This window comes from Anneissia japonica, unplaced genomic scaffold (assembly GCF_011630105.1).
Source record: "Anneissia japonica isolate Jap-2015-1 unplaced genomic scaffold, ASM1163010v1 scaffold287634_len692169_cov176, whole genome shotgun sequence".
NCBI lineage: Eukaryota > Metazoa > Echinodermata > Crinoidea > Comatulida > Comatulidae > Anneissia > Anneissia japonica.
In genome coordinates this window covers 464,080-477,425 of record NW_022739883.1, presented here as the reverse complement: position 1 = coordinate 477,425, position 13,346 = coordinate 464,080, and the positions used below count along the sequence as shown (strand labels likewise).

The window sequence follows — 13,346 nt, the reverse complement described above, 5'->3', positions numbered from 1 at the left end:
ATTGCAGATTTTCAAGAATACTTGAGGCCTTCCATCCTTAATTGAAAAATCAAGATCTGTGACAAGGCATTAACAAACACATACAAGGGAATAAACGCAGAATTTACATGCAACATTAAACTTATAAATTTTTAAGACTAATCAAGGCGTTCACTAATTGAGCCTTCCATAATTAATTGATTACAGTCAAGATTTGTGAAACAGCACACAATATAAATACAAATGAGGAAAGTATATCATTTCAGGCACACTAAATAATTGCTATATAATTAAGATACACCTAATTAATTATCATACTTAACATCTTGAGTAAGATTATTATAAAAATGTAAAAGAAATTTTTCTAGGTTGTAAGATACCTTTCAACAGAAGTCACTAAAAAAATGTGGCCTTCCATGTCAACTTGAATAACATGAACAGTTGTATTATTAAATTAGAGAGATAATATTAGGATTATCAGGCAGGTAACAATCTAATTTATCTGGAAATCTGACAAACTGTAATAGTCACGGTCAGCCTTGTACCATTGTTCATTATGACCAAATTTAGACACCCACATATACATGTCATTTGATTGGCTGGGATTAGCCTCGTCATATTTGTGATTGGCTGAAATTATCTTGTTTTAGATCTCCGTGTTGTGATTGACTGGAATTAGCCACACCCTCAAATCTTTGCCTTGTGATTAGTCTTGTTTTTCCACCCATAGATTACTGGCCTGTGATTGGCTGAGACTATTCTTGTTAACACACACCCATTGATCCTTAGATGTACTGTACCATACACATGACATAAACACATGGGGTTGTTACTTAATACAAAAGTATTCCACCAGTTTGTATCAACAAAATCTTAACCATATACAATATTTACACACCACTAAACTACATTGCCATTTAAAAAAATCCCTGACAATGAATTTAAGCACTCTTGTATCCAAACCATATTAGGAGTCTACATTACATTATGGCACACTAATTATTGTGGACATAACTACGTAGCATCTGGATTATAAAACACCAAAAACCCACGATGGTCATTAAATTCACATTTCCATATCACTTCATAGTACCATATGGAGTAATAGACTTTTAATTAAAAAATGCCTATGATGGCTTTCGTAGGAATAACAGAAATTTAATTGGACACATAATCAGTTTCCTGGGAAAGTATTCCATTTGCAATTGAATTTACCATGGTATCCATAGATAGGGCTGGTTATTTGCCTAAGGCCCTGTCCACACTATCAAAATTTATTTGACAAAAAAACATGTGGCATGCTTAAATATGATGTGATGTCATCCTGACCATATATAGGCACATCATGACTATATATGGGCACATCATGACTATATATGGGCATACAAGAGTTTTTTGTCAAAGAAAATTTGATAATCTGGACAGAGCTTAAGCCTGGTTTCCTTAAAATCGCTACACTGTGACTCCAATCGACCGACCAATCAGCATCACCGTAAACTGTCGACGATAGTGTGTAGCGATTGTATGGAAACCAAACCTTAAGGACGCAGCTAACTGATAAGTCTCAGACCCAAAGTAACTAAAATATGCAAATGTGTATTCAAATCATATCCATTTATGTGGTCCTTAAAGATAACCTTATGACTACAATGTACGCCTAACTACATGTGACAGAAGAGCAATAGGTATTACAACTATTGATTAATTTATACAGAGCCCTCTCTTGATTACATACACTTTATTAGTCTAAAAAATCCAGAAGGATAATAATATTGGCCAACTAATCTGTGGCTGGACTCATTCATGTGACATGACATATGCAATCCATTTAGCTAAGTTGAAATATATGTAATAATAGTATAGAATAGGGAAATATTTACACAAAATTTTCACAGCACAAAAGAGCAAACTAAAGAGGGAGCTCTTTTCCTACAGCACTAATGGTTTCTGTTACTTTACAATTAATTATTACTGTACTAATAATCTTTGGGATAATTGATAACAATTCAAAAATAAAACAGAATAAAATATTAAATGCACACCCCCTCATGATGTGGGACATACCAAGGCCTAACATCATTAGGGGTTACTATCATTGCCTATTAGTATTACCTCTATATGAGGGTGGTGTTTATGCACTAGTACAATCAATTTGTTACACATGCTGCATTGAGTTTAGTAAATAATTGACAATTGGGCTCTCAACGTCAGGCCAAATCAAACCAATATCTACACCATGATTTGTTTTCCTAAGCCTAGCTTGATAATTAGTATGAAACCTAATGTAACAGGGGTCTTATAGTGTTTATCCAGGCCATAAACCTTCTTTTATTACAACTTGTACATTACTTTCTACACAACAGCACCAGTTCATAGGGCTAAGCTCAACCTTAAGTGTGAGACAATACTCACTTTAAGTACAGGGGTTTGATCTAAACCTGCTTCCATTTAAGGTACTGATGGACGTTGATGAACCTTTAAGTTCTCTATAAATTCGGCATAGGTATCACCTAATCACTTCCCAAACCATTTGAACCTTAATATCAAAACCCAATGATAATTTTAAACAGCAGCATATCATTAATCAAACCTTTGGCTGTAAAATTCCAGTTTTTAATTAGCAAGATGTATAATAATAAATTTTTAACTACAATAATGAAAATAAAAATAAGCCAATACAGAATATATTACAGTATGCATACAAGTTTTATGATACCTAAACAAGGAACTTGGTCAATCATCGAGGTATTAATTTTTAACATCACAATTTGGGAGTATACTGCATACACCAAGATCATTAAAAACCAGAACGTACACTCTTCAGCATAATGCTATTTCGTATTTAGTTTTTGAGAGTTTTCTCTGATGACATATGACCTGGTACTTGGTGTATGATTGGCTATTAAATTATTTGTAGGAGTATGGAAGAAAAAACCCAGTCTGTTTCTTCTCTGCATTTCGATTATCAGTAGATGAGAACATGACATGTGATAATTCACAATAGATGACACTTTGGACTCTTTTTCTTCGGCATCTTAGGGGGGCATAGGACGGCACGAATTGCTTCATCGAACACGGTCTTCAGACCTTTTTGTGTCAGCGCTGAACATTCAAGGTACTTCATGGCGGTTATCTCTTTGGCCATTTGCAAACCCTATGAAAATACAAACAAAATACATACAGTTACTGATATGTACAACTGAAAAAATCGTAAGAATAGGCACCACTAATGTGACCAGAAATACAAACAGTAAATATGCCATTACATTATGTACAACAATCTCCCACAGTCCTTCCCCTGTCAAACCAGATGTCCTCAATTGTCACAATTTTAGATTGTAATATATATCATGTGTTGGATTTGTATTAAATAAATAGAACCTCCTGTAGTGAAATATATGTAAGATAATTTGGATTTTGCTTTCGTATTCTTTGTTGTTGCACTTTGATGTTTTTCTTTAGTGGCCTTGTTAGGTGTTACTTACCTGTGGAAATGTAATAGGTTGTAGATTTCTCTCTCGTAACCTCTCCAACGTGTCTTTGTCATCTCGGAGATCAAGCTTTGTACCGACAAGAATAATTGGTGTCTGTGGGCAATGATGCCTGACCTCAGGATACCACTGAAAAATTGAATACAATAACGATAATTATATTAATTATAAAAGTACAGTATTAATACAGGGGTCCCAAGGTGTCTCCCGGAAAATAGGAAATCAAGCAAGCAAGCACCTTAAGGGAAATAACACATCTTCCAAAAATTCATAATATTTGCTTGTTTTACTACGTTAATAACAATTGTCTCAGGGAAGTCAGTGACAATGGATTATCACCGTTATCACCAATTTATTTACGCAGACCTTCCAGAAGCAACTTCTTCCAACTTGGAACCCCTGTCAATGTGCAATCAAAGAGTATAAACAGAACAAGAGAGCATATTCCCGTTTTTGAATATGTCACTCCCCTATTTATGGTGGAAGTCACCATCCTATGTGGGAGTGCGCTCACTATGTATGAATTCACATGTAGTGCGCCCGCTTCGATGGTATGAAGATACAGAAAAATAAAGAAATCAACCGCCCTCTACAAAAGACTTGCATCATGTGGAAAACAGATAAACAGACAAACAAACCATTCGTGGTGCAGTAGTGGGTAATCTATTGGCAACGGGTGTTCTACATTGTCTGCATATGGTGTATCGTTTGTTTACACACTCTATGAGCATACTTGGCACTCTAGTTCTATTTACACATGTGCACATGATTACATGGTTCACAGCGGTAATATAATAACATAAAATAAGATAACTATATTGTTCATCATAGCATGTTGGAAATTCAAGGTCCATTTGGCGTACAAAATACAAAAAACATATTAAATACTTTAATATCAAATTAGGATGGTAAAATACTTAAGATTATTATAACACACTTTTAATTTAAAATAATAATAAACAATATAAAAAAAACTCCAGTAACTATCAAACATATTTTCACTGGGTTCTATTGCTTAAATAATTAATAAGTCTGCATTTTGAAATATTAATAAAAATGTAATAATGTACAAACTGCATTCTATTGGAAGTCACAAGGACATGAAGATTGAGAGAGAAAGTATTTGATATGTATTTGTTACAGTACAATAGCTTAATAGATTTCAGGCATTGCAAGATTTAATAATTTAATAACTGTCTTCTTTTAACAGGAATCGGTTAACAAGGCCAAGAATCCTTAATGAAAGTGCGCATCACTTGGCAAATGTAATATTCCTTCCATGGTGTCATGCTGTGTGCTGGTAAATGTGTTATTGGAGTTTAATTAAAAAAAACGTAATAAACATTTTACCCTGAAGAAGAAATTGAGTGGAAAAGACAAGTTTATGTAGTGACAAGACTTAATGAATGATCCCCAATGCAGCTAAATTAAAATTTTAACCCTCTGCACTTTTTACCCATTCCTGTTTTACTGGTATTTTAAATAATTTTGAATGGTTTTAAAAAATCACTGTATATTTTATTGAAATATGTTTTTAGCTTTTTCTTTTGTATATGTTTTCCAATTTATGTCTGTGGTTTATAGTTTTATTGTGTTTCAAATAAAGTTTTTATTATTATTATTATTATTATTAATATTATTATTATTATTATTATTATTATTAGAGCAAAGCATAGTAAACAGAATAGTATTTAAGAATTAATTGATTTTTCAAATTTCTAATTATTTCTATTTATGCAATGTTCTCATTCCTGCCAAATATAGTTTTCAGGAGACATTTTTTTAACCACAAAATTAATAAATAATAAATAAATAATAAATACACAAACTTTTGAGTAAATGCAATAAACATATTGTATAAAGATTACCTTGGCTCGGACATTTTCAAATGAGGCTGGACTAATGAGTGAAAAGCAGATAAGAAAAACATCCTGAAAAACAAAGAGAAATACTATTATAATTAAATTCAATGCTGCGACATAAAATACCATAGAATATTTTCTGGATAAGAGAAAACAAAGCTGAACTGTCTAATAATTCTCCACTGGATATATGTGGTAGAGATTGATGGTTTGGGTGCTGTAGAGTACAGTTGATCATTATGTATCTTCAGATACTTGTCTTCTTAGGGTAGACCATCACATAACATGTGATTATTTTCATCAAATAGGAAGTCAGTACTTGAAAGACCTAAAGGATTTTTAGCAATTTATGATGTTTTGATTCAGTTACAGTTACTTACAGTTTGAGGGTAAGATAGAGGGCGCAATCTGTCGTAATCTTCTTGACCGGCAGTATCCCATAATCCTAGATTCACTGGTTTACCATCAACCATTACATTTGCTGAATAGTTATCAAAACTAAATGAGAAATAGAGTAAAATTAAATGAATTATAAAAGTAAACAGTCGATAGCATTTAAACTCAACACAAGCTATTAATTGTAATTTAATTTAATGTTATTCTTATTGTTAATTCAAATATTTCAATGTAGAGTATTGTTATGAATGGTGTGAAAATTGTGGTAATATTTGTAATGTAAAGTACAGTGTTGTTGAATTGTTAAAAAAAAATCTTACACTGTTGGTATATATTCGCCAGGGAATGCATTCGTTGTGTAGCTGATTAGGAGGCAGGTTTTACCAACCGCACTGAAACAAAACAGAGTTGTCAGTTAATGTGTGTGTATCCAATATATAACAATCTTTTAGTACTGCACTTGTGTAGATACACTCTATTCTGTGGTGGTGGAATTCCTCTGTAAAATGGAATGCGTTAAAAAAATTTCTTCTCTAAAAATGGAATGTGTTATTGGTTCATCACAAGTTCGCATTCTAACTACCCATCCAACCTATCAGTTATTTGGTGCTTGGACCTAGTTTTGACAAATGGCCAATTGCTGATAGTAGTTGTCGATAATGGACTATGTTTAGAGTAAGTTTGACCTTGTTTCTGTAGTATATTCATGCTATCAGAAGCCTATTTTTTTATACAGTAGAGTACAGCTTTCTGAAGCTTTTGTAGTAAAGAATGCTCCACATAAACCAGAAGATAAAATATCTCTAATATCATTTTTTACTTAGTTGCCAAAATCATATACACCAAATACTTTATAAAATTATTATTCAAATAGTATTATATAAATTCTATAATTGCTTTTATTAAATATTTACATTTTTACAAAATTATAGTATGTTTACTGGTGCCATATATAATCATGATGTCCCTGTAGTTTGTACTGTATGCAAAGTGCATCACAACCATTTACACCTGCTTCTCACCTGGGTTTATGATTCAATACAATTACCCATAGATTTGGTTCCAATTAATTTTTATATCAGGTTAACAATGTTCTGCTCTAATGCCCAGGCATAGTTACTTAATTGTAGAACATAATAAGAAGTTGTCAAAAATGACCTTATAACCCTCACACAAAGCAATTTGAAACAATATATAACAGTCTATATTTTTTTCATTCATTCATGTACTGTACTGTATGAATTTTCTAGCCTATAATGAGTTGAATAAAGGAGCCCTTCTTGATGCAAACTTTACAAATAAGGCCTTACATATGGTACATACTATAGAGCAGGGGTGTCCGTAGAAATTGGTCGGATGGAAAAAGGAAATTTTTGATTTAACACCGAGGGCCGCACCCAAACTTTGATGCTTCCAGTGAGCTTCCAAAAACTTCCAAGCACTGCTTTTATACCACTTCCTTCTCAGTTTTAATGTTACTTTTTATATATGATCGGTGTCGGGCGGTAAAAAACAAGGTTTTCTAGCTTGGTGGGCTGCACACATAGGTTTTTAATTCATATTCGTAGGAAACAAACAAATTGCTTTCGGGCCACACTTTTCCCACATGTACTATAGAGAATTCCATATTTTGTTAGATTGTGCTCCTCAATTAATCATTTAGCCCATATTATTTTCGCACTTTACATTACTCCATACAAAAGTTTACAACATTCTCTGCAATTGCTTTCACATCCCAAAAATTCAAACAATCTTAGTTCCCTATTATATTAAAATTAAGGTGAGAATTATAGCTCGTCTCATGGAGTTATAATTATTTTAATTTTAAGTTTAATTTTATAACTCCATGCTCGTCTGAGCCCACCTCAGTCTTTCACTTTAGTGGTTCAAGTACTATTTTCCATCATTATCTTTTACTTTGAGTGCTAAGCCAGCAATTAGGCTTGCTTAGGACTCTGCATGTGTTTGTGGCTAAATACTGTACTCTTGCCCTTGACATCTACACTACAGATCCCATCACAGCATGATGAACCTGTTTCACATAAACACAGACCCATACATAGGGTCTGTGACATAAACAAGTGTGTAGCCCACTACAGTATGGTACTACTCTGTGGCATACTGATGTCAATTCACACAACCTGAGTACTTACAGCACTGTAGCTCCAAGTTGGACCAAATTCTGACCACTTGAAGCATACTGCTACAAAAAGGACTATTTAGCAAATGGTTTTGCTTAAAACATCCAGACGGAGGAGAAAATAAAAATAAAACTTTATTGTAAATGTAAACAGTGTAGTAATGGGATGAATAGGAAGAATACAACTTATTTTTTGAGATTTTAAGGCAGAAGTGGGCATAATAAAAATAAAGAAAAAACTTTTATTATTATTCCAAATTTTTTGTGGAGGCGGGTGAGCTAATTGGCCAAAAATAAAATTTTATTTTTATTAGAAATTATAATTATTAGCAGGTGGTGGGTTTGCTAAACAAGGTATAAAAAAGTCTAGTCTAATTGGATGAAAAAAAAAGAAAGTGAATTGTACTTCCATAACATAATTATTGAAAGAAATCATACAGTACATACAAATATTCACACTCTGTATGCTTTTTCTATATCTCATATTCTGCCATTAGTGTTTTCATAGTTTTATATATCTATCATGCTATTTTATTATTATATGTCATCTGATTACAGTCCTTGATTTTACTATATGATGTTCAGACACTATATAACTACAGTTCTATATTTATACCTTTATATTTGTACTATGCTTTTACTAATATATTAGTACTGTATATCACTATATGATGCCCAGACTTCAGATACTGTACTACGGTTATTTTTACTACATATATTAGTTACTATATATTATATTCACTGACTTTGATAATACTTCTGACCCCTGACCTGTCTTTTCATTTACATTTGTATACTGTTTATTGCTTATGCTTTAGCCCTTTTGTCTTAATTGTATGCCTGAATAAATTAACTTGCTTAGGTTTATCCACCAAGTTTATGTTGACTTCACATTCACCTGAAGAAGTACACTGTGTGCATGAAAGCTTGTGTACTGTCATAAAAGTACTGAATATCCTGAGTTTTATTTTCTATTATACAAATGTTAATTAGATGATCAAAAAATGTGGAATTGGCTATGTAGGCAAAGATAATCAAGCCACAATATGACCAACAAATATTTAGTAGAGTAAATAATATGGGCAATAGAATTTACATTTCTGGTCACAAATGTAAAATGTAGCATTTACATATTTTGTTGGTTAAGTTCATGATACTTTGTACCCTATTTGTTTTATTTCGTATTAATCAACTCTTTACATTATGACAAACAAGGAAGAAAAATATATTTACTATTGTAATGAATTTGAACTCAATGTGAGGTGCATTGTACTACAGATTACAAAACAATGTTGTCATATAAACACCATAGTAACTTGACCTTTTGGGTCTAGTCCAAGGTTTAGTCTGTATTCTTTCACATTTAAAATTTCCACAATATAAGCCTATCATACTTTATATTCCTTGAATTTTTGAAGGTTAATTATTTGAAGAAAATTTAAAAGATAATGGAATAAAACATGTTTTTGACTATATTATTTTGAATTCAATTCAAGTAAAATCCTTTTTCCACTTGCTTGGCAGTCATTTTCAAAGAACTCATTAATATTATGAGTTAAATCTTTTCCATGTGTGTAGATAGCAGAATTAGCCAATGTCCTTGAATTAACTACGTAGTACGCTGGAAATACCAAAATAAGTGGGCCCAACTCTCATTTTATGGACATTTTTTTGTAAATTTACCAAACAGATGGAAAAATTGATTGATTTAATGTAATAAAAGTTACAGTAATTTTGATTGTCAACATTTGTTGAATGTGAGCCTCTCAAAGTCGGTAATTTCTCTGCTTCAACAGTGTAATTTGAGTAGTCTAGTACACAAACTTGTGATGTGATTGTGGACCCTTTTGGTTCTTCCCGGCTTGGCTTGCTTGTTTGTTTTGTGCTTTGTTTTGCCTGTTCCTGAATAATTTCTGAAGGTTTTTTTTTTTTGTTATTTAAGATTAGTTTTATTATGTAAGTTTGAATATAATATTTAAGATTAGTCCGGGAGCCTCTTTGATTCTCGGTACTTGTTTGTACAATACTAGTTAAGAAAACAAGTGAATAAAGTGAATAAGAATAAAAATTAAGTCATATCAACATAATATCAAAGCTCAGAGTGAAAAAAAAAGTTAAAATTGTAAACTAACTGACCCTTCATTACTTGAGTTGTTCTATGGATGGTCATAGTTCCTAATATGGCTCTCCCATTCCATATTAAGAACTATAGTCAAAGCGAAGTCAAAAATCACTAAAAAACTCCTGCACATAAATGTTGACTGCATTGTTTTTAAAGAGGATTTAGAAAAGATTAGAATAACAATTGAATTGGACAATGGTTTATGTGTAGGTTGGTAGGTAGTTGTCAAGACACTTACTATTATTGTATCTGTTCAGTATAAAACATACACTTAACCTTACAATTACTGTAGGCCTAGTTTGTTAGAATTTTATTTAGTACAGTATATGCATTTATGCATACAAAAACTATAGTCAGCCTCCTGAAAGTGTTGTTCCACTCCTGAGCTGTTTTGCTCTCGGTCAGATTGAAAAATGTTATGGTGATGTATTATAGTAACAAAAAAACAACAACAACAATAATAATAATAATAATAATAATAATAATAATAATAATAATAATAATAGTAGTATTAATTTATCTTGCTGGTGATTTTGATTGATCATAATCAAATATAAAAGTATAATACATACTCCAAGTACTGAAATGCACGCCATCGTGTTGGAATTCAATATTTCAACATTAATTATGTCATTATATCAGAAATGATGATCATCAAATTTTTAATACTTGGAGTAGGTATTATAATTTCTCATCTCAGATTAATCCGTGCACCTTTCGGTTTTGGAAAATAATCAAATATCATTATTTATTATTTACAGTATTAATCATTGTTAAATACTAATATTAATTTGTATTATAGTATACATATTAGTTGTTACTACATTTACTATTATTATCAATATTATTAATAGTCCAGGCCTAACCTAGGCCTATTTTTTTGGTTAAGAATAATAAATAAAATAAATAAATATGTACTGTAGGTAGAGCATATTAATAAATACCATGAGCAAAAGGGAATTAGGCCTACATGCATCTCACACACACTGAACTAGGCCTACTAGGCTAGAGCCAGGCCTAGTATCCTAGTAGTAGGACTAAGCCTAGGCCTAGCTAGGCAGTATAGGGCTAAACTAGCCTCCTCAATCTATCACACAGGTCTAGCTAAGGGCCTTTCTTGGCACTGGCAGCCCACGACTAGGCCTACGGCTATTCTTCAGTCTGCCCACCTCTTGCCTAGCCTAGGCCAGCCTCTCTAAATAAAAAGAGGCCTACTTACGGTGGGGGCTTACTTTTTTAGACAAGTCTAAGAGGCTAAAAATACTAATTCATGTATAACTACATTGTCCATACGAATATTAACGCTAAAAAAAGGCTATAATGAAAACAAAATTCTACCCTAGCCCCGTGCCCAGTCGCAAATTGACACACACACGTAGGCCTACAGTATGCTAGACCCCGCTCATCGACAAGATTACCGCGATCATGTCGTCGGTGAGACTATTTGAAGATTGAAACACTTACCCATCGCCAACCACAACGCATTTTATTGCCTGCATCATAGAGAGTTTGTAAAGTGAATATTGTCTTAAGAATATTGTAGCTATATAGATCCAAATGGGCGTTTTCTTATCTAACTTAAATATTACTTTTGGCCGGAGGTTGAGTCACACACATCAACAGAAACTTCATCCGATTTTTTCTCTATTTCAAAAGGTGTACAGGTTGTAAAGAGTATTTGCCCAAATTATTTACTTCGAAATTTACAGGCTGCCCTCTTTATATCACAGCGTGACGACTCACTTCTAAAAATAACATTTCCTGTCTATTTGTTATCTATATAAAACCATAGTATCGAAAATAGATTTCATCCATTCAGGAAATATATCAATGTTAATCCAATGCTGTAAGCATTTCCTACTATATCCAATTATATTATCCTGTAAATTGAGTCTGCCATTGGGATCAAATCAGTAAACCTACTACCTGGTTATCTGTCATTTGCAGATTTAGAAATATAATATTCAATATAGAGGAACGTATGAATGCGAAACCGGGACCTTTTGCTATCAATGTGGATGCCATAACAAACCGGCCACTGAGGTTTCTTTCGGAGTTTGAAAATGTGCGAATGCGAAAATGCCATAACCGTGATTCGAACCGGGACTTTCTGCTGTTATGATGCAGATGACATATCCAACCGGTCATGATTGAGGCTTTCGTTGGAAGTTCGAATCCAATTGGAGGCAATTTTTTATGCCTCTTCTTAGCATCTTAACAAGAGACAAAGCTCTTAGAAGTGATAGGTGGGCCAAATCCAGGGCAGTGGCGCCAGCGGGTGGGCGGGGGTCAGGATCCTCGTCGGGGGGAGTTCCCCCACCCCCGGCCGTCGGGGAGAAAAACCACAATTCGTTGGTGAGAAAAAAATCTATAGGGGATGTCACTTTCTACATATTAGTAGTCCCCAAAACCGAATAATAGGCCTAAACCTTTAAAACCCCTGAATTGTCATATTTTTCGGGGCTTCAGCCGAACACTTTCGAGAGATTTTGAGAGCGGCGCCCGACCATACCTACTTTTTCCGTCAGGATCGGTCCCCCTCCCCCGTCGGGGACATTGGACTCCCCGTAGGGCAAATCCTGCCCCCCACCCCCCACCACTGGTCAAATCAGTGGTCCACTGTAACAAAAAGTAAACATAAAATATTCTGTAAGATATAGGGGCCTATGTATAAATAAACAAAAAAAAAAGAACGATGTAGTTTTCTGTATTCATTCTGTATACAAGGGCATGGCTGGGCATTGCTGTATAACACATGATGGAACCGTGTATTTCGAAAGGAGGGGGGGGGGGTTAGAATATAGGCATTGCCTCAGGTTGGAGGAAAGGCATTTATCCAGCATAGACAGGCGTATGACTACACATAGGTTATAGAGAAGAATTTCCATTTTGTTGTTGTTAGTGTGCATGGGCTTTGGGGGGGGGGGGTTGTTGAAAAAAAAGGGTTCTTTTGAAAAGGGGGTTTCTAGAACCCCCAAAAATCCCTGGGTACGGGCTTGCGATTTGAAAAAAAAAATCACCCATCGGGAATTGAACCCACCATCTTCCCAGGGGCGCCAAGCGACCTATCCGAAGTGTCAATCAAACTTAACAACTGGCCAATCAGAACAGCGCCAGGAATACGCGCGTGTGTTTCCACAAGGCTTGCGTTAGTTTACACTGTCGTTTTGTGGGACCTTAGAGCAACAATATCCAAGAGGCGGGGATTAGCAGAAAGGTCCAAAGAATTAATTTAAATATTGCGAGATGTATGATGCAGTTTTATTAAACTAAATTCAAACAGTAGTAGCAAATTACGAAATGTATGACAAAAAGATCGCGTAGACTAATTACCTCTCTGGCAACTTTTAAATGTG

At 33.8% G+C, this 13,346-nt stretch overlaps 1 protein-coding gene across 1 annotated transcript; it reads right to left on the bottom strand.

Moving 5' to 3' along the window:
- Positions 1–1,512: 1,512 nt before the first annotated feature.
- LOC117118075 (ras-related C3 botulinum toxin substrate 1) lies at positions 1,513–11,667 on the bottom strand. Its single transcript, XM_033262567.1, has 6 exons — positions 11,455–11,667; positions 6,049–6,120; positions 5,713–5,830; positions 5,339–5,401; positions 3,465–3,599; positions 1,513–3,133 (listed from the first exon to the last, which is right to left on the bottom strand). The coding sequence occupies exons 1-6, from the start codon at positions 11,490–11,492 to the stop codon at positions 2,975–2,977; spliced, it is 585 nt and encodes a 194-aa protein (XP_033118458.1). The 5' UTR covers positions 11,493–11,667; the 3' UTR covers positions 1,513–2,974.
- Between the last annotated feature and the right edge of the window lie 1,679 nt (positions 11,668–13,346).

Bases quoted from the DNA above. Each gene is read 5' to 3' on its own strand.
- LOC117118075 (XM_033262567.1), bottom strand. From the start codon at position 11,492: ATGATGCAGGCAATAAAATGCGTTGTGGTTGGCGATGG. The intron at 3,600-5,338 runs GTAATCTTTATA...TCAATTTTTCAG, and splicing joins TTGAAAATGTCCGAGCCAAG to TGGTATCCTGAGGTCAGGCA. The intron at 3,134-3,464 runs GTAAGTAACACC...GTATTTTCATAG, and splicing joins AACCTATTACATTTCCACAG to GGTTTGCAAATGGCCAAAGA.